The 19,629-nt window shown below is 43.7% G+C and overlaps 1 protein-coding gene across 1 annotated transcript; it reads right to left on the bottom strand.

Annotated features, from left to right (window-relative positions):
- Window positions 1-13,924: 13,924 nt before the first annotated feature.
- lsm3 (LSM3 homolog, U6 small nuclear RNA and mRNA degradation associated) lies at window positions 13,925-19,115 on the bottom strand. The gene is given in 4 exon segments (NM_001292993.1): window positions 13,925-14,275; window positions 15,181-15,276; window positions 16,364-16,474; window positions 19,061-19,115. Coding segments are annotated over 4 exon segments (309 nt in total). The 5' UTR covers window positions 19,082-19,115; the 3' UTR covers window positions 13,925-14,194.
- Window positions 19,116-19,629: the final 514 nt, after the last annotated feature.

The raw sequence follows: 19,629 nt of genomic DNA, 5'->3' as shown, positions 1-19,629 counted from the left end.
CTCCTGACCCCAACCACCAGCTCGGGTGGGGATCCCTGACTGTCCTGCCCCTTGGGACGTCCTCCCGACGTGACCGGCACTGTGCAAATGCAATTTGCTGTCGTCGTTGTGTCACCTGGCTCCCCAGTTGCTAAAAAATTCCATCAAACGAGTGTGCTAGCAGCTTGCCAACTTTGTTCCACAATTGGGAACACAGGGATTGTTGTGTGTGCAGAAAAAAAGAGATCAACTGAAATCCATTTAAATCGTGTTGATTATCGTTTTAAAATGGGGATTAATACAAAATGGTTACAGTTCCGTCGAAAGGAGAGAGACTATCCAGCATAGTCCTGGATTACAGTTGCGGTTGATCCCTATTTTAAGACAAAATGTATAAAATATAGCTCAATTTATTCTGGAAGCACTGGACATGATGTAATGGTTACAAGTAGTTGTTGACATCTCACTGGCTAGAGTGGAATATCTCCCTGCAATTATGGGTTTGGCTGCTAACCACTGGAAGGCATGAAAGTTTCTGGAATAAGAACAGAAGTCGCTGGGAACGCTCAGCAGGTCAGGCAGCATCTATGGAGAGTTGACGGTTCAGGTCAATGACCTTTCGTCAGGCCCTTGGAGCAGGGGATGGGCTTCATGCAGGAGATGAGGGAGGAGAGAGATGAACGTTTCTGTGTTGCTGTTAGTGACATTTTGGCAAATACCTTAAAGCAAATTCTTATCATTTAAACGCACTCACGGTTCAAACTGTAGAACCTACCATGAACAGTTAATTAGGGGTGTTTGCCAGTGACATTTTAGAGTTTGTCTTGAATATTTAATTTCACATTACCCCTGGCAATAATTCAGAAATTACTTTTTATAGTAAGGAGATGGGAGAGAGAGAGAGTATTTAAAGGTTGGACTGGCAGGGGTAGTGTGAAATGAATGTAAAGAGTTGCTGTTCTACCATCGCAAAACAGGGAGTTCATCACTCCATGCACTAGATAGGAAACATAACATTTAGATTGGCCACATTATTTGGACAGTGCATTAAGATGGGGGATGCATGAATTTACATGCCAAATTCCTGTGGGCTCTTTGTACATGTTTTTTTTGTATGCAGAAAGGTCTATCTAACCCATGGAAAAGGCCTCAAGTTTCCATCTGTCTTGGGGTGATTTTCTTAATGTTTGAAACTATGTCATTTCTACAGCGATATAAGTACCGTTCATATGCAATAGTGTAAACCACAGACAGGGGATACCACAAAAATTGGCTCACCTTTAACCCTGTTGCTCCCTCGTCGCTCTCCTCCCTCATCTCCTGCATGAAGCCCAACCCCTGCTCCATGGTTCTATCCTCGGACCACTCATGTTCACCATCTGTATGTGCTCCCTTGGAAACATCATCCATAGGCATGATATCTACTTTCACATCTACATGGTTGGCATCCAACTCCATCTCTGCCCTCGATATCAATGTAAATCTGAACTGGTATCTGTCAGACATCAAGTCCTGGATGATTCCAAACTTCCTACAGTTCAATGTCAACAAGACAAGCTCTCCTGCTTGGCTTTCCCTCTAAAAAGCAAACAGTAACATTCAGACCAGTTCTCTGCTCTGTCTGGTGAGAACACCGATGTCCTTCAGTAGAAAAGGAGAATGAGATTACCAGAGGGTCAGGAAAAGTAAGAGTTTAGGGAAGGGGAGACATTTAAAGGCCTGGAAGACAGTGTCTTCCAGCTACTGTCCCAAGCCTCAGAGTTCTCTCATCAGCTATTTGATGGATATCTGCCTTCAGTGTCATGAAAGGATCTTAACAGACCAGCTTGCTATGCGCCAGCATGTTGATATTCTTACTGTCCATGTCCAATGCCATGTATTGGGTTTACCCCAGCAACAACTGCTTAATCCAGCAGGTCATCATGTGTACGTGGGGGGCGTGGGCAGAGGGGGCAGCTTTGGCAAATAGACACGCCCGGCGTAAAGATGTGAAGCTCAAATTCTTTCACATCACAAACTTCATCTGCATTATTAATAATAACAATAATAATAATCCTCTCATTTGATATAGGGCCTTATCACTTATTTGAGACATCTCAAAAGCGCTTCACAGAATATACGGTAAAGCGAATTGACTATATTTTGTGTGTGCGAAACCCGGCAGCCAATCGCACACAGCAGTGTCCCACAAACAGTCGTGGATTGAGTGACCAAATAGTTTTTATTTTTATTTTGAACGAATGATTATCCCCGGAAACGTGATCCGCCAATCGACTAACAACCAGGTTCCAACTTACTGCTCGGTAAACAGAGGCGTGCGGAGCAAGGAAACCTGCCCATCTTTTCACCCTGCCGGGTATCGAAGCCAGGTCCTCTCGCTTGCGAGGTGAGTGCTCTAACCACTGAGCTACAGGACTCCACTGAGATGCTGTTGTCATTGAAGAGATGAGAACAACCACAGTGCCCTTCACTCCTTCCCGGTGCAGACTGTCTTTGCAAACAAATACAGCATCTATTTATCCGAGCAAAGTCCCGCAAACTGCCACAAAATTGAATGACCAAATAACCTGTTTTTTTTTCTTGGCCCTTCTCCTTTCAAATTGTGTCATGGGATCTTTAAGTCTTTAGCTCTTTTAGAATTGACAAGTGTAATCATAACCCAATTTAGCTTTGTGTTTTTTAACGCTTTTTAATTTTGGTTGTCAACACATTGTCGTCACCTCCCTCCTCGACGACTCGAACGCCGTTCTCACTGATCTCCCCGGCTCTACTATTCACAAAATTCAACTAATTCAAAACTCTGTCATCCTCATTCTTACCCCCAGTAAACTCCATACCTCCATTACCCCAGTCCTTGTCAAACTCTACTGGCTCCCTATCACAGAGCGGATCGATTTCAAGATCCTCACGCTTGTATTTAAATCCCTTCTCGCCCTGACACCCCCCCTCCCCTCATCTCTCCAAACTTGCTCTCACCCTACACCACCACCCACTCGACTGGCTTCCTCCTTGTCCTCGAGCCGCCTCCGGCCCACCATCATCGGCCGTGCTTTCAGCCACTGCGCCCCGAAGCTGTGGAACTCTCTCCCTCAAGCCCTTCGCCTCCCCAATTTCAGGTCACCCTTGAAGATCATCCTCTTCGACCATGCATACTGTCACCTTCCCCTTTCCCCTGGCTCAGCATCTCCGCCACTGTTAAGCGCTCCGAGATGCTGTCCAGAGTGAGAGGGGTGCTATATGAATGCAAGTTGCTGTCATTATCTTTTCAAGTATTATATGGACAGGAGTTGAAACGAGGCAATACTGACTCAAATAATACTGGGCTTGTTATTACTTTGGGGAGGATCTTGGGCCTATATTTTTGATCTTAACACAGTCTAAGCATTCGCTTGTTTGACTTAATTGCATACGTATATTTTGTGACAGCCAGCGTCAGCTATGTGATCATGAATGTTCATACGGTGCATGAGCTAATCGCACATGATCTTAATAAACAACATTTGTGATCTCAGCTGTTTGTTTAGAAAAAATGCCTGGATTATTGTATCACATAAGTCGAGCGGAGGCAGTGGGTCATGGTGTAGGGAGAGAGCAGGTTGGAGAGATAGAGGGATGCCAGGGCACAAAGGGATTTAAATTCAATTCACTTTCAGATGCTAATAATAATAATAATCCTTGCATAATTGACCTTATTTCGTCTTCGAGACATCTCAAAGCGCTTCACGGAATCTGCTGTAGAGTGAATTGACTGTGTATCCAATATCTCAGGTTCGAAGGGTGGAAATCACACCGTTTCTGAGCATGGTTATGAAGCTACAAAAGAATACTTTAATAATAGGTTGGAAATATTAAAAACATACACGCACAATTTCCTCAGTATTTTCGTTTGGGTCAGTGGTGTCTATCGGTCAGGCAGAAACCCTTCACCATTCTTAAGAGTACCCAAACCAGACTGAGAGTTCCCCATATGTATGTCACTTAAACGTGGAAATTTCCCTGTGTCTGGAATGGGATGTGCACTCTCTCCCTAGAGGAACGCGCCCTGCCTTACCGATTCCGGAGTATATGAGATTTAGGTTGGCAAGAGCCAAGACTCGGGGACCCCACAGTGTGCGTTGGGGTAACTGCTAGAGTCTCACCAGCAGCATAAGCACTCTGAGACGTCATCCGGCATGAAGGGTGTTATATTTATGCAAGTTGTTGTTGTTGTTGTAGCTTGTCATTGAGAACACTGTCTGGCAAGCTTCCCACTACTTATCCAACTAGGACCACCCTCCCCATTAGGGCTTTGGTTTGCACGGTAAAAGGAGTTGCGTGGGAAGAATCCTTGCTCCTGGTTTGCTCCGCTCCAAGTCCTGTTGATGATCCAGGCTGGAGCGCCCTGCAGTGAGTTTCGTCATCAATTATTTGATGGGCATCTGCGTTCAGCATGGTGGGAGAACCTTTACAGGACAGATTGTGAAATGCCAACTATCTTGATAATATAGAGTAGCAGATCCAAGGCTTTACTCAACATCAACTGCTTAATCCAGGTCCCCATGTACGGTGCTCCAGCAAATAGATGTGCCAAGTTAACTCCCAATCCCAGAGGCTGGTCATTAATCAAAGTACATTCCAAAGCTACATCTGAAAATCCTCCCTTCTCAACACCTGTCCAGGAAGTTTGTAGGATCCGTATTGTTAGTCGATTGGTGGAGTAATAATCTCTACAAAAAAAAATGTGGTCACTCAATCCTCAACTGTTTGTGGGACACCGCTGTGCGCAATTGGCTGCCGCGTATTGGCCACGAAATAACCAGTCAATCCACTTTATAATAATATGTTCTGTGAAGCGCTTTGAGATGTCTCAACAACATGACGAGGAGCTACATTAATATTATTATTGTTATCGCCATCTACTATACGTGCATGAATCTAATCGGCAGCCAACCTCATCCCATTGTGCTGCCTGTCCATCTCAATCTCAATTTGAGATGTACCTATCCCAAAATCACAGCCGATTTTTACTGTTATCATTAAACAAAGCGATAATCACTATCGATATATTGGGATTTATTTTGTGTACGACCAATGAGACTTCATGGAGGAGGAAGAGACAGCCTTTGGACCTGAAAAGATAAGCTACAGTTGTTTAGTCATGTGGGTTAGAATTCTGCATTCACACTAGTGTAGCTTTTTGTTCAAATCCCTTCACTCTCTGGCACTTCCCTACCTCTCCGACCTCCTCACTCCTCAATCCACCACCCGGTGCCTACACTCGGTTGGCACTGGCCTCCTGCTCGTCCCTCACACCCTCCGCCCTCACCATCAGAGGTCGTGCTTTCAGCCACTACGCCCCAAAACTCTGAAACACTTTCCCTCAATCCCTCAAGATTGCCCCCTCTCTCCCCTTTTTCAAGTCCCGCCTTGAAAGCCTTCCTCTTCGACCGTGCTTACGGCCACAACCATCCCGGCTCGGAGTCAGACACCATTAAGCGCCCTGAGTACACGCTGCCCTGCACGGAGAGCACTATATAACTCCAAATTGTTCTGGTTGTGTAGCTTAATAGTTCTAAGACACCACTGAAGAGGGGGGAAGGGGGCTGGGAATCCTTCTATTGCTCGGTGTTGTTATTCCCATTTTAATTAGTATGAGCCCAAAGAAAGCAAACGAAAATATGAAAAAATTCAGGTCAAGCCTGGTGACTGAGATCAGCGCAGTTTCTGATTCAACGTTAAAGGCTTTATTCCAGAAACAGATGTCATTGTGCAGTTTTCCATCATTGCATACCAAACACTTATTATAGGCGCTAAGTAGAACAGATTAGCCCCTGACCTGTATGGTAGGCTCATTTCCGTACTGCCCCTGCCCCCCAACTACTGTTATGTGGGTGATAAACATTCTGGAAATCCACAAATCCCTTCTTAATAAAATCAGTAAATACTGTATTTCTCTTCCTACTTGTTCGGTTCAAAGAAGTCATCAGACTTCCGAGCTGTGTCACGTGATGCATTGCATTCCGAAGTCACAAATTAAAACTTTGTTTCACCAGTTGTCAAGTTGCGGGGCTTGAAGAGAGGGGCGTTATCGTACTTTAAACAGCTTCCACTTGAAATAAAAGGGTGACACACCTCTTGTTTTCCATTGCAACCACTTGGATTGAAAGTATTCGAGTCGTACGATACAATTCGGTGATTGGTATTTGACAAACTGTTTTTCAAAGGTTTGCTATTTATATATTCAGCTTTGCAACACGATAAAAATCACAAAATATTTGCAAAAAAACACTCAAGACTCTCCTAATGGAATAACATTTCACCCAGCGGTACAACTGCAAATCCAACTGATCTCAAAAAATGGTTCAACTCGTTAAGCCTTAAATTAAACTGATTGTTATTCATTTTAATGTTAACAGGCTACCTTTCAGTGTCCACTCTTGTCATGATGACTGAGGTTCTGGCAAGACAACTGCCCTAGTTTCCTAGGGCTCCAATTCTCAATTCAATATTGGCAATTTGACATTGGCAAATGTCCCAGCCCGTGACACCACCCATTCTCCTGGTCGATCGATCATCTTTCCTCTCAAACAATTGCAGTAACTATCCACTTTTCCTCACTAGAAATTACCATCAGTTTCTGTTAATCAGGTTAAGTAATAAGAAATCAGATGCTAATAAAAATGTTTGACTTCAACATTTGCTGAGAAAAGAAAGGGCACATCCAATGTTGTCACCCTCTACAGTACATGTCAAATGATGACAATGAGTTCATAAGATCACGAGAGATTCGGAAGAAGAAAACCCTCGACCTATTCAATAACACCAATCCTTACGTTTGATATAGCTCCTGATCATGGCATTCAAATGTCTCTGGGTACTTCACTGGATTCCACCGTAAAATATAGTGACTGTTACATGTTGATAGGCAAATGAGTCCCCAGTTTAATGCTTCAACTGACAATGCATTAACCACCAAGACTGTATTGGTGCGTCAGGTTAGACTAAAAGCTCAAGATTACTATGTGAGAATCTTAATCAGAAATGAGAGTGCTACAAACTGACTAAGACTGAGATCATTTGATCTCTTCAGTATCCATCCAACCATCTGTTATTCATCCAGCATGCCTGACCTCAACGACGCTTCCTGATAACACATTGCAGTTGTGAACTATCCTCTGTGTAAAGAAATACTCTGTGAAGTTCTGTCCTGAAATTGACCTTTGAAACTCTGAATTAGCACTTGCTCGTTCTGCTGTCTAGGTGTATCTGTAAGTATTATTTACTTTTTCAATCCTATTTGAAATCTCTAAGATAAAGTCAATTTAGAGATATTTATTTTTGAGAGTGAGCTCCAGTTTGCATAATAATTGGTTATAGTCTGTTTCTCTAATATTGGAATCATCCTCACTGCTCTCTTTAGAATATAAAAGTGAAGAGGTGATCTTGAATTTATACAAAACCTTGGATAGACCACATTTAGAGTATTGCGTCCAATTCTAGTCTCCGCGCTGGAAGGATATAACAGCGATGGAAAGGCTATAGCATAGTTTTATGAGAATGATACCAGATTGCTGGCAGGTTACTGTTATTAGCAATAGACTAGATAGGTTAGATTGCTTAAGAGGGAACCTAATGGAATTGTTTAAAATGATAAAAAAAGGTTTAAATAAGATTAACATAAACAGGCTGTTTCCACTGGTTGAGGAAGTCGGTGATCAGGGGACACAAATATAAAGCAGCGACTTGGGGATCCAAAAGAGAGTTCAGGAGGAACTACTTCATGCAGAGGGTAGTGAGACTGTGGAACTTGCTGCCTGAAGCCGTGGTTCAATCAGATAGTGTAGATGCACTCAAGAGGAAATTAGACAACAACAAATTACACTCGTATAGCACCCTTACGTCGGAAAGGCATGCCAGGGCACTGGACAGTCAAGGAGGTTTTGGACGTTCACGTTAGTGAGAGGGTAATAGAAGGATATGGGAGGGTGTAAAGGATTGGGTGGAGACTCGTGGAAAATAAACAGTCACAGACTGATGGGCTGAATGTCTTGTTTCCATTCTGTGTATTCTTTGTAATCTCTAAAAATCCTTTGTACTGTCTGGGCATCCTTCTTATGTTGTGGCAACCAGACTTGCAAACATTGCTCTGAGTGCAGGCCAACCAGAGCACTATTCAGCTCGTGTACGACTTCTAGTGATCAGAACTCATATGATTTGGCAAGGAGTCCAGCATCCTGTTTGCCTTGTTTTTACTGCTGTCTCACAATGCATTAACATGATGAATAACAAGTCAATTAAATGCCCTCACTGCTTCAGGTTTCACAGTTGCCAAGGTCGATCCCATCCCCTCCCTCCCTTTTATCCAGGCACATCTCCAAACGTACCTCTTTAATGCATTTTTCAGTCATCTCCCCGCCCCCACTCAGCTCATAATAATAATCCCTGCACTTAATATACTGTAAAATGAATGGACTGTATATTTTGTGGGCGAAACACGGCCAATTGCGCACGGCAGTGTCCCACAAACAGCCGTGGATTGAGCGCCCAAATTGTTTTTATTTATTTTGAAGGAATTATTATCCCCGGAAAAGTGATCCGCCAATTTACTAACTGGGTCCCTACTTACTGTTAGATAAACAGAGGCGTGTGCGTGGAGTAAGGAAATTTACCCATGGTTTTGCCCTGCCAGGAATTGAACCCAGGTCTTCTTGCGTGCGAGGCGAGTGTTCTCACCCCTAAACTACAGGACTCCATAACTCTGAATACGCTTTGGGATGTTCTCTGGAAGTGAGAGGCAACGTGTAATAATGTACTGTAGTCATGCCTTCTATTACTTCCCATATACAGTACCTTGCAATTATCTATATTAAACTTTATTTGCCAGTCATTAATCCATGCACATATCCTATTATGTCTTACCCTTGATACACATTGATATCAATATGTAAAGTCTTTCATATGTTACTTTGTCAAATGACTTTTGGGAGTCCAGGTGCACATGTCATGTGGTTTCCACAGTTAATTAGATGTCACCTCCTTATAAAAGAACGTGAGGCTGGTCAGACAAGATCCAGCCCTTTCTGAACCCCTGTTGTCTGTTATTATTTTTATGCCAGTAATCTTCCATTTTCGATCTGATGATTGACTCAATTAGTTTTCCAGGTATTGAGGAAGGTCAAGTTAATAGGGTGGTGTTTGACAGATACAATTCTCTCACTGTTCTTGAAGATGAGAAAACATTCTGCTTGCTTCCAGTTAGTTAGAACCTCATCCTGATGGTGAATGACTCCCTCATAGTGTTTGTAGTGCCAGACAAATCTCCACCCTTGTCTCACTAAGTGTCCTGGAGGGCAGTTCATCTGGTCTGAGGGATTAATTAGTTTTCAATCCCTCAAGTTTATCTGGAGCTTCAACCTCACTGAAGTCCAGGACTTGTTTGCTGGATGTGAGTGGCAGGGTTTTAGTTTTCTTCCTACCTGTTAAAAACCTCCAGGAAGTAGTTGTTTAATATGTTCACCTCTCTTTTCAACGCCCTCATGTCATTATAATATCGGCATCACGTTTCACTATGTCCCTTTCCAGGTCCCTTTTGGCTCCTCCAATTTTTTTATTTTATATTTGAACCATTTTGGGAACATTTTTGTTGAAATTGCCCCCAGTGCCATTGTTAGTTTTGTGAAGTTTAAAATGATAACTATGTCGGCCTGACATTGTAAGGAGAAAGTTGAGATTCAGCAGTTCATCTTGTTCAGATGATCATTGGAGGTTTAATAACCACAACAGCACACAACTCAATCAATAAACATTTTAAGTACTTCTGGCTTCAACTCGACCCTGCCAGTTCAAACCATCTGTGCAGATGGGTTTATTGTCCTCTGGTGCCACTAAGTGGGTGTCCATGAAATAATAATCTTTGCATTTGATATAGCGCTTTATCACATGGTGGAGACATCTCAAAGCGCTTCACACAATATACTGTAAAGTGAATTGACCGTGTATTTTATGGGCAAAACGCGGCAGCGAAATTGCGCACAGCAGTCGTGGACTGAGTAAACAAATTATTATTTGTTTTTGAAGGGATCATTGCTCCCAGAAAGCAATTCGCCAATCGACTAACTAGGTTCCTTCTTACCGAGTAAGGAAACTTGCCTAAGGTTTCGCCCAGCCCGGGAACCAAACCCGGGTACGTTTGCTTGCGAGTCTGGAGCTCTAATGATGGGAAGGCAGGCAAAGGAATTTTGTGGGGGGGGGGGGAAAAAACATTCTGCAAGGGAATAAAAATACAATTCCAATTGTATCTATTTGCAATCCTCCTTTGTAAATCTTTTAATTCCCAACAATTTACCCCAAATCAACCCGATTTGGTTTCCATCCAGAAACAGAGTCAAGAATCAATGAGAATGTTAACACCTCCTGCTTGCAAAGTTCTCCTTTTTAATGAAGTTTATACAGGAAGGATGATTTGAATCAACCAGATGGGGAGCTAAGATGTCAACTCCAAGTAATAATTGGGATTTATACAGACCTGGTTTAGCAGGGGAAACGATTGAACCATTGGTAAACAAATCCACTAATGGTTATGGCTGGCCAACGTACAATACAAAGACAACGTAAGGTTCAAATCGGGCCAATGGGACTGTAAGCTTAAAAAGCTTTTTATACTAATGCCAGATTCGGAGATGGCCCCATTAGGGAGGCTTTGAGCTATGCGCATTCGGCAAATGTGCTTGAAATGTAAGGGGGCAGAGGGTGACTGCTTCGCCAGTTTCGTCTACAAGGATGGAATACGGTCACGAATTTCATGGGGATGAGGGTTTTGACAGTGGAAGCGAGACAGCCAGAGGTCAAGGCTGGGCCCACAGAGGAAGAACTCAACAGCACTAGTTGTGATTCAAGATGAGAACCTTTTTCAGCAAAGGAAAGAGAGGAAATTCACTCAAAAGGAAACTGTTGCCCCAAATTAGATTCCACATTGTTGTGCAATACATATTTTGACCAACAGGGGACACTATTGTTACTATCCGCTACGCAATTGCGACGTAACAGTGCCATCTAATGGTAGAGAAGTGGAAGATTCACGCAATCTTAGTTAAGAGGAAGAATTTGCATTTATTTATACTCTGTATAGATGTAATCACCTAAAGCTGCAATTTGCCCAACATTTCACCCTGCTGGGAATCGAGGCCAGGTCCTCTCGCTTGCGAGGAGAGTGCTCCAAGCACTGAGCCGCAGGACTCCACAAATCCGAGCCTGGCCTCCCGATGACTTCCCCATGACCCACGCCAGCAGATTGACCATGCTGTCCTGCTGCCATAGACCTGAGCTGCTTCTCCCCAAAAAATGCTCCCAACCGTCCCCGACCCTCCACTACTCCCGCTCATCCCTTCTCTCCCACCACCCTCCCCGCCACCTATCCCTGCTCGACTCTTCCTCAAGCTCCAGCTGCTCCAACCTGCGAATCCTCTGTCGTAACCACCGTGGCAGATGCCGTTGGCTGTCCAACACAGCCACCCTGACTGCCCCATCCCCCACCTCCAGCACAAAGCCCATCGGTGCCTGACCCCGGGGGCCAAAGTCTCCTGTTATCCACATCCCCATCCTCCCTATCAATCCTCCCTCTCACCCACCCCCCACTTGTCCCGCCCATTCCTCCACCACCAGCTGTCCCCTCCGTATCGACGTACAAAATGTCCGCTCCCTCTCCAGCAAAACGCTCACCATCCAAGGCCTCATTGTCAACGAAAAGATTGTCATTGTCGTGACCAAAGATGACACCTTTCCCCACCACCTGCTATACCTTCCACCATACCCCACCAGACCTAACTACCGTGCCCTCATCTCCCGGTCCGCACTCGGCCTATCCCCTTACGGAACCTTCCCCTCATTTGAGCACCTTCTCCTCTACCATCCCTCCAATCTTTCCCTCAAAATCCTCCTCGACTATCATCCCCAGCCCTCCCCCACCTTCCTCTCGGATATCTCCACTCTCCTATCTTCCCTCTTTCTCGGCTCCAAATTGCCTCCTCATCCTAGGCGACTTCAACGTGCACTTCATACCCTCCTGTTCTAACTCCGCTGACTTCTTCCTCTCACAACCGACCCCCTGCTCCCTCGATCCCATCGTTACCCCTCTCCTTGCACCCCCCCCCTACTGACAGACATCATAAACCTCTCCCTGTTCACTGGCATCGTTCCCACCTCTCTAAGAACCGAGAGTCCTTCATTGTCAGTGGTGCGTACTTCGGAGATGTTAAACTAAAATCCTCTCTACCTGCTCAGATGGCACTATTTAAATCCAGGAAGTCAGTGGTTAGAGTAATCGCCTCGCAAGCGAGAGACCTGGGTTTGATTCCTGGCAGGGTGAAACCATGCGCAAGTTTCTTTACTCCCCACACCTGATAATAATTCAAGAAAAAAACATTAAAATTGGTCACTTCAATCCACGACTGTTTGTGGGGCATTGCTGTGCGCAATTGGCTGCCTCGTTTCGCCCACAAATATACAGTCAATTCACTTTACAGTATATTCTGTGAAGCCCTTAGAGACGTCTAGAAGACGTGAAAAGCACTCTACCAAATGCAAGGATCATTGACTTTTTTTCCAGCGCCTTGTGACGTATCTTCCCGACATGAAAGACTCTATACAAATGTAATTTTGCTGTTGTTGAAAAGAGAACAAAGTTTCTCCTGGTGTCCTGGCAAACAATCCACCAGATAAAATTGGTCATTCACATCATGGCTGTTTGTGGACCTTGCTCTGCTACAAATTAGCTGCCACATTCTCCTACAGATAGTCATTACTCTCCTGTGAGATGCTACAAGACACTTTGATAATGTGATGAGGTACTACATCAAATCCAAGGACTGTTACATAGTCCTCCCATCATTTTAAACATACTAGTTATGTTTTTGAAATATCATGTTACCCACTTGATTGTAACACTTCAGTGTGATGGAGACACGAAGTTAGAAAAAGAGAGATTGTCAGAAAGATAGACAGAAAGACTGTTTGAGACTGAAAGAATTGTTAATGGGACAAGGAATCACACAGCAAGTTTACCTCAGCCCAAACCAGCGCAAAGCAGTTCCCACCTTGCTTCTGGTCAGACGCCCTCTATTGAGTACGTGTAAGGGTGGAAGTACCCCAGACTACACCAATATCCCGATAAACGCAGGGGTCTTTACAATTTGCTGAATGAAAATCTCAAACCCAAACTGCAGGAATCCTAATCAGTTCTGCTTGTCGTCTGTGGGACACTGCTGCAAGCAAATCGGCTTCTGCCATTGCAGATTTTAAAACAATATGGAAAACTTGGTGGAGTAAGGCGTTTATCTCTCTCTCTGCCTCACTGTCTGTTTCTGTGGATTTCAGAGGCAGTGATGTTGAGTCAACCATTGGAATAATTTTTCAGTCTCCTCTTATCCCACTTCTGGCACTACTTCAGTTGAAGGTCACTGTGCAGTGTAACTTATCTTACTTGCTGGATGGGATCTATGCTACTGGTTTTCGCTCCGTTCAAAATTACATTCCTGGACCCTGCACAGTAGTGCACAACCCAAATTGTTCGTGACTTTCGAATACAGCTGCACAGTTCTGAATATGGCTGGTCTGCAGCTTGTGCAGAGAGAAGCTGGGGATTTCAGCAAGCAGGGCGTTGTTGTAATCAAGTTCCAAGACGCTGCCGCACGTGAAGGGTGTTATATATTGTAAAAATGTAAGTTGTTGTTGTTGGAGACTTTACTGGGCACATGCATTGTTTTTCTGGTCATATATTGATGTGGGAATCAGTATAATTTTAAATTGAATTGTACAGGTTGATTGCAGTGATGTGCCATGAAATCTTTGCCCCAGCTCCACAAGATCAGTTCTAAATGTTACCACAAAACAAATAAAGATTTGCTCTCATTTTGTTTCTGACAAAGAACCAGACAATGGAAGGGGTATTCAATTACTCAATAAAAGTGATGAGGGTATACATAGCCGTTCAGGGCTGGACTTTATTATGTCAAATGAAATCCTCATTTGCTTCTCAAATTCTGCCGTTAAACAAGTAACAAACCTTGCCCGGCTTCTTAAAAAAATAAACGATAAAAAAGGACAAAAGATTATCAGGACCTATCCCAATTGTTTTTTAAAGTATTGTCTATAAAAGCTGATCGGTCTCCCATTCAGAAAATATTGTAACTGAAAATGTTACTGCAAGTTGCAGTTCAGTCCTTAAAGTTTAGCTTGTGGTTTAAACAACTCTCAGAGGGGGAGCCACAAGTACCACACCGTCACCTCGAACAAACAGCATTGGGATATTTCTCTTGGTGGACTGTGGAGAAAAGGAAATGAAGAATATTGAAAAAAATTAACTTGATATTTTCTTAAGATAATCATTTGCAAACAGGTGCCAGCTGCTGGTCACATATCTCATTTCCAGCACATGTTAATCTAAATTCCAATAGGATCAGGAGACTGACCGGTCACATATCATCAAAGCCAAAGAAGAGTCAGAGGGCATGTTTACAAATGTTATATCAAAATTGCTGCACTGCGTGTTCTGCCAATTGATTCTCCGCTATTGCAAACAAGTTGGGCAACATTTGTTTGAAGTTTTCCCAGGTATTAAGTGGTTTACTTTTAAAAGTCAAATAAATCATAATCCGCTTATTAAAACAAGCACCTGCCTTTCTTAAATAAGAGTCACATTGAGTTGAAAGAGTTGCCGAGCCTAATTTAATTTGTAATCAATCTTTTAAACCATCATTATGTAAAAGGCAAATTACCTGAGAAAAATTTCCTAATTACATTAGGTTAGCTCCTTGCAGCGTTGGATACTGGAGGAAGGTGTAATCAATACACAACATTTAAATATACAGTAAACGCCCGATAACTCGATCTTGGCTTAACTTGCCACTACCGAAGTCATCATGCTGTTAATATCCCAGCTGTATTTATACATATGTCTGACTCGCCACTCCAGATAACTCATCACTGAGCCATTTATCCTTGGAGTGACAAGTTATCAGTTTACTGTATACAAGAAATATGAACTCCCAATCTTGTTTCACTTTTCATCAAACACCATAAGCCAAACTGCAGAGTGCAAAAGCAAGTGCAAAATAAATAACACATTTATCACATTTGATAACAATATTAAACAAAACTGAGAATAGAAAGAAAAACATTTTTCATTGAATGTGTAAGAGAGAAAAAACGAGACACACAGAAACTTACTTTATATATCTCTTCATAAGTTTCTTCATCAATTTCTACTGTAGTTACTGTTTCTTCTACATCTCCCAAAATCATGTTCAAATGCTGATCATAAGCCTGTTTTACATGAACAAATTTGCAGTTTTAAAATTTATAACTCTAATAATCCTAAAATTTTGTATTTTGGTATCAAAGGCAATGATTTTAACATTAACAGTTTTAAAAACTATTAAGAGCTGAATAAATAAATTGCACTTATAAAAATGTATCTTTCCATGAAGTAGAATTTTGCAACAAGAACTCTATGATTATACTGCATAATATAACTATACACACATATTATATATATTCATATACCAAGTCCATTGAAAGAACTTGATGAAAAAAGGGGTTTTCACATTCAGCTCTCAGTAACCCTGCAAGCCAAAGATTTAATAGGTTGGATGGACCTGGTTGGACAAGCAGCGGGAAGCTTGCCGGTACTTGGTGCAGTAATAGCACCGAGTCAGAAGGTTGTAGGTTCAAGCCCCACATCGGGACTTGGAATCAGTCTCAGCTGACATTCCAACGCAGTGTGTGGGGGGGGTTGCATTATCGGAGGTGCCGTCCTACAGATGAGATCCCATACCACCTTTCAGAAAGAAAAGGGAATTTCACTCTCCCGGTGTCCTTGTCAACAATCACCAAAATAAAATTTGATCACTCACTCCATGGCTGTTTGTGGGTTGTGCACAATTGGCTGTCACATTTCTCTAACAAAATGCAGTCAATCACTTTACAGTATATCCCGTGAAGCACTTTGAGACTTCACCAGTGTGATATGATCAAACGCAGACGATGAGGTTTCAGCTGGTTAAACTCCATCAGTACCTTCAAGGAACACTCTGGGGTCTGGAAACTTTGGTTCTTGCCAAAACATGCCCACTACTCTTTTGAAATAGACAAGCAGGCCGTCCCTTCAGGGAGTGTGTGCATTTTATCCCAAACACAAAAAAAATTGCATTTGTAGGTGGTTAAATCATGCACCTCGTCATAAATGGGGTAATGTATATAGCATCAAATTGCGGTATAGCAGTCTATTCATCAACAGAATACATTTGCACATTAATTTTAAAATAATGTAAGCTTTTCATTGGTTTCAAAATTGCACTCACCCGATTGTGCAAATCATAAATATACTAAAATAATTTCACAAATTACCCACATGTAGTCTCCCTCGAAGCTCTCGATCATTTCTCATTTTCACATAAATCCGTTCATCGAGACTAAGCCTGATCAGATCAAGAGGTTCTTCTACAGTGTTAGTAGTTTGGGGCTAATAAGACAGGGAAGAGTAAAAAGAAGCAAAATCTTAAAAATGTGCTCAACAAAAACTGGTATTAAGATTTTTACATAGAATATACAGCACAAAACGGGCTAGTGTTTATGCTCCACTGAATCTCCTCCTGTCCTTCCTCAACTAAGCCCATCAGCATAACCTTCTATTTCTTTCATCCCTATGTACTTATATAACTTCCCCTCAAATGCATCTATGCTATTCGCCTCAACTCCAAGTTCCACATTCCCACCACTCTGGGTAAAGAAGTTTCTTCTGACTTCCCTATTTGGTTTATTGGAGACTATTTTATATTTATGGTCCCTGGTTTTGATCTCCGCCACAAGTGGAAATATCTTCTCTAAGTCTACCCTATCAAACCCTTCCATCATTTTAAAGACCTCTATTAGGTCACCCCCCCCACCCTTCTCTTTTCAAAAGAGTCCAAGCTTGTTCAGTTTCCTGATAGGCATAACCTTGCATTTCCGTATTACAGCTGTAATAAAGGTCTTGTAGTCAAGGCTTCAAATATATTGCATACAACAGCATTACCATAAGATGCAAAAATATATATGAAAATATCACAACTGAAATCAAAATGCACACCAAGTTACAAAAATCATAGTACAATCACTTGCATTAATGTAATTCACATATTAAAAGTATTTTTATTTTTCAATCCCTCATCACCCAGTAGAAAACTCTAAGTGAAAGTTCTCTTCAATGAATAATCACCTTCCTTGGCTCAGCATACAAGTTAACTTAAGGACCAAATACAAAATTCAAGATCCCTGTTCTTACATCTAAATCTACAGCCTTGCCTCACCCTTTCGCCGCATCCTCCTTCAACTATTCTGCCCCGTTCTTTGGAACTCGGTCCCTCAGCCTAACCCCTCCCTCTTCACATTTAAAATTGCTAAGTCCTTTCTTTCGACTGCACTTTAGGTCACCTTCACCGGCCCCCACCCTCCCCAAACTCCATGCCCAGCTCAGACACCAAGTTGACTCTCTGAAGAGTTTTGACCATCTTCCTGACATGAAAAGTGATATATAATTGTAAAATTGGGGATCAAATGTAGCAGATCTCTACCACGATACAAGAAAAAAGCAAATTCAACAACATGCATTTATATAGCGCCTTTCACCTCGGGAGGACGTCCCAAAGTGCAGGACAGTCAAGGGTTTGCACCGGGTAGCTGGGGGTTGGATTCAAAAGGGGTGGGGGGCCAAGTGTAGAAAGACAACCAAAGGCACCATCAAAGAGGAAGGTCCTGAGATGGACTTTGAAAGAAGCGAAGAATGGGGCAAGATTCAACAACACAACTTTGGGGCCTAGAAGAGTTTGGGGGAGATTGGGGCTTGTCTGCGGTGTCAATCCTCATTCGCTGAGTGGAATGTTTCGGTCTAATTCAGTTAATGGGGGTGAGCAGACCTAACCTCACCCCAAATAAAAAAATACTTAGTTGTACTTCATTCTTACATTGTTAACACAAACAACACAAGTGTGATTTAAGGAGGTTACTAGTTTTGTTTTCAATACCCCTTGTGTACACTACTATTAATACGTACAACCGACTGCTTGCATTCGTATAGCACCACTTTATGTGGGATAACGACTTTGGAGCACTTTTACAAAGACGAGGGCTCGTTGCCGAACAGGGGAAGAGCGTGAAGTCCATCGTATGCAACGTAGAAGCTGTAGGTTTTTAAGGAGGGATTTAAAAACAGATATGAGAGAGGGAGGTGAGAGGATGGGGGGAGGGGGGGGAAGAATAGGGAGGAGTTGAGGTCTTTCCATCTATTACTTCGGTTTAAGGGGTACCTTCCGGTGTCCTGGTCTAACAAACCAGATAAAACACACAGTCACTCCACTTGACGCCGTATCTCGTGAAGTGCTTTTGAGGCGTCTACGAAAAGACCTGACAAGCCGCTTTATCGAATGCAAGAATCATTATTAATTCATTCATTCATTAACTGATAATTAATACCAATAACAATAATAAAAGTGGAGTCCTGTAGCTCAGTGGTTAGAGCACTCGCTTTGCAAGTGAGAGACCTGAGTTCAATTCCAGGCAGAGGGCGAAACCTTGGGCAAGTTTCCTTACTCCACACAGAGCCTAATAATAATCCCTCCAAAACCAAAAACAATAATAAATTGGTCATTTTCAATCCACGACTGTTTGTGGGACATTACTGTGCGCAATTGGCTGCCACATTCGCCCACAAATATACAGTCAATTCACTTTACAGTGTGTTCTGTGAAGCGCTTCGGGACGTCCTCCCGACGTGAAAAGCGCTGTATCAGATGCGAGGATTGTTATTATTATTAAACCTTGGGTGGTTGACCTCAGGACTGGTCTGCGGGGAGTCTGTGGGGAAGCTGCCGCGTTTGCCCAACAACAACGACGACAACGACGCACACAGTCACTGAACTGTACAGTGAAGCCCGGGGCCCGGGGCGCTGACCTGTAGGCCCAGGGCGGCTCACGCACACTCGAGACGACAACCGCCAGCAGCAACTGCTGCTGCTGCTACCGCCGCCCGCCCGGGCCGCCCCGAGTCCCCCGGGCCTCTCAAACGGCTCACCTGGTCCCCTTCGTCCGCCATGTTGATGCCGACCGAACCCGTTCGCGCGCCACACAGCGGACGGTTGGCCGCGCCTGCGCACTCACTCCCTCCCTCCCTCCGACCAGCGCGCGTGCGCGACGTCAGCCCCGCCCACCAACTTAACGGTTGCCCACGAACCGACTGACCACGCTCACTAACTAAACTAACTAACTAACTAACTAACGAGGAGGAGGAGGAGAAGAGGGGGAGGGGTTGGCGGACAGAGAGCGTCCCCTCGCGCCGGTGAACGCCGCTCTTTTGAATGGGGTTTTTTTTTCTCTCCGTCTGTCTCTCTCCCTCTCCCCCTCTCTCTCTCTCTCTCTCTCGGCGGGAGCTCTCGCAATTCGCCCGGGACTTCGGTCCTCCGAGGCCCCGCGGCGCCCTCTGCCGCCCTGGAGGACCGACTCGGAGGACCGACCACCCGGCCGGTCGGCCGTTTTACTGCGCACGCGCGGGTCGGTGACACCTATTTATATGGCGGCGCGTTATGCAACGCCAACGGTCTCTCCTGCGCGCGATTTAAGCGTCTCCCTCCCTCCCTCCTCGCG

The sequence above is a fragment of the Callorhinchus milii genome, unplaced genomic scaffold (assembly GCF_018977255.1).
Source record: "Callorhinchus milii isolate IMCB2004 unplaced genomic scaffold, IMCB_Cmil_1.0 Scaffold12, whole genome shotgun sequence".
In the NCBI taxonomy this organism is placed as follows: domain Eukaryota; kingdom Metazoa; phylum Chordata; class Chondrichthyes; order Chimaeriformes; family Callorhinchidae; genus Callorhinchus; species Callorhinchus milii.
This window is presented reverse-complemented; position numbering and strand designations above follow the sequence as displayed.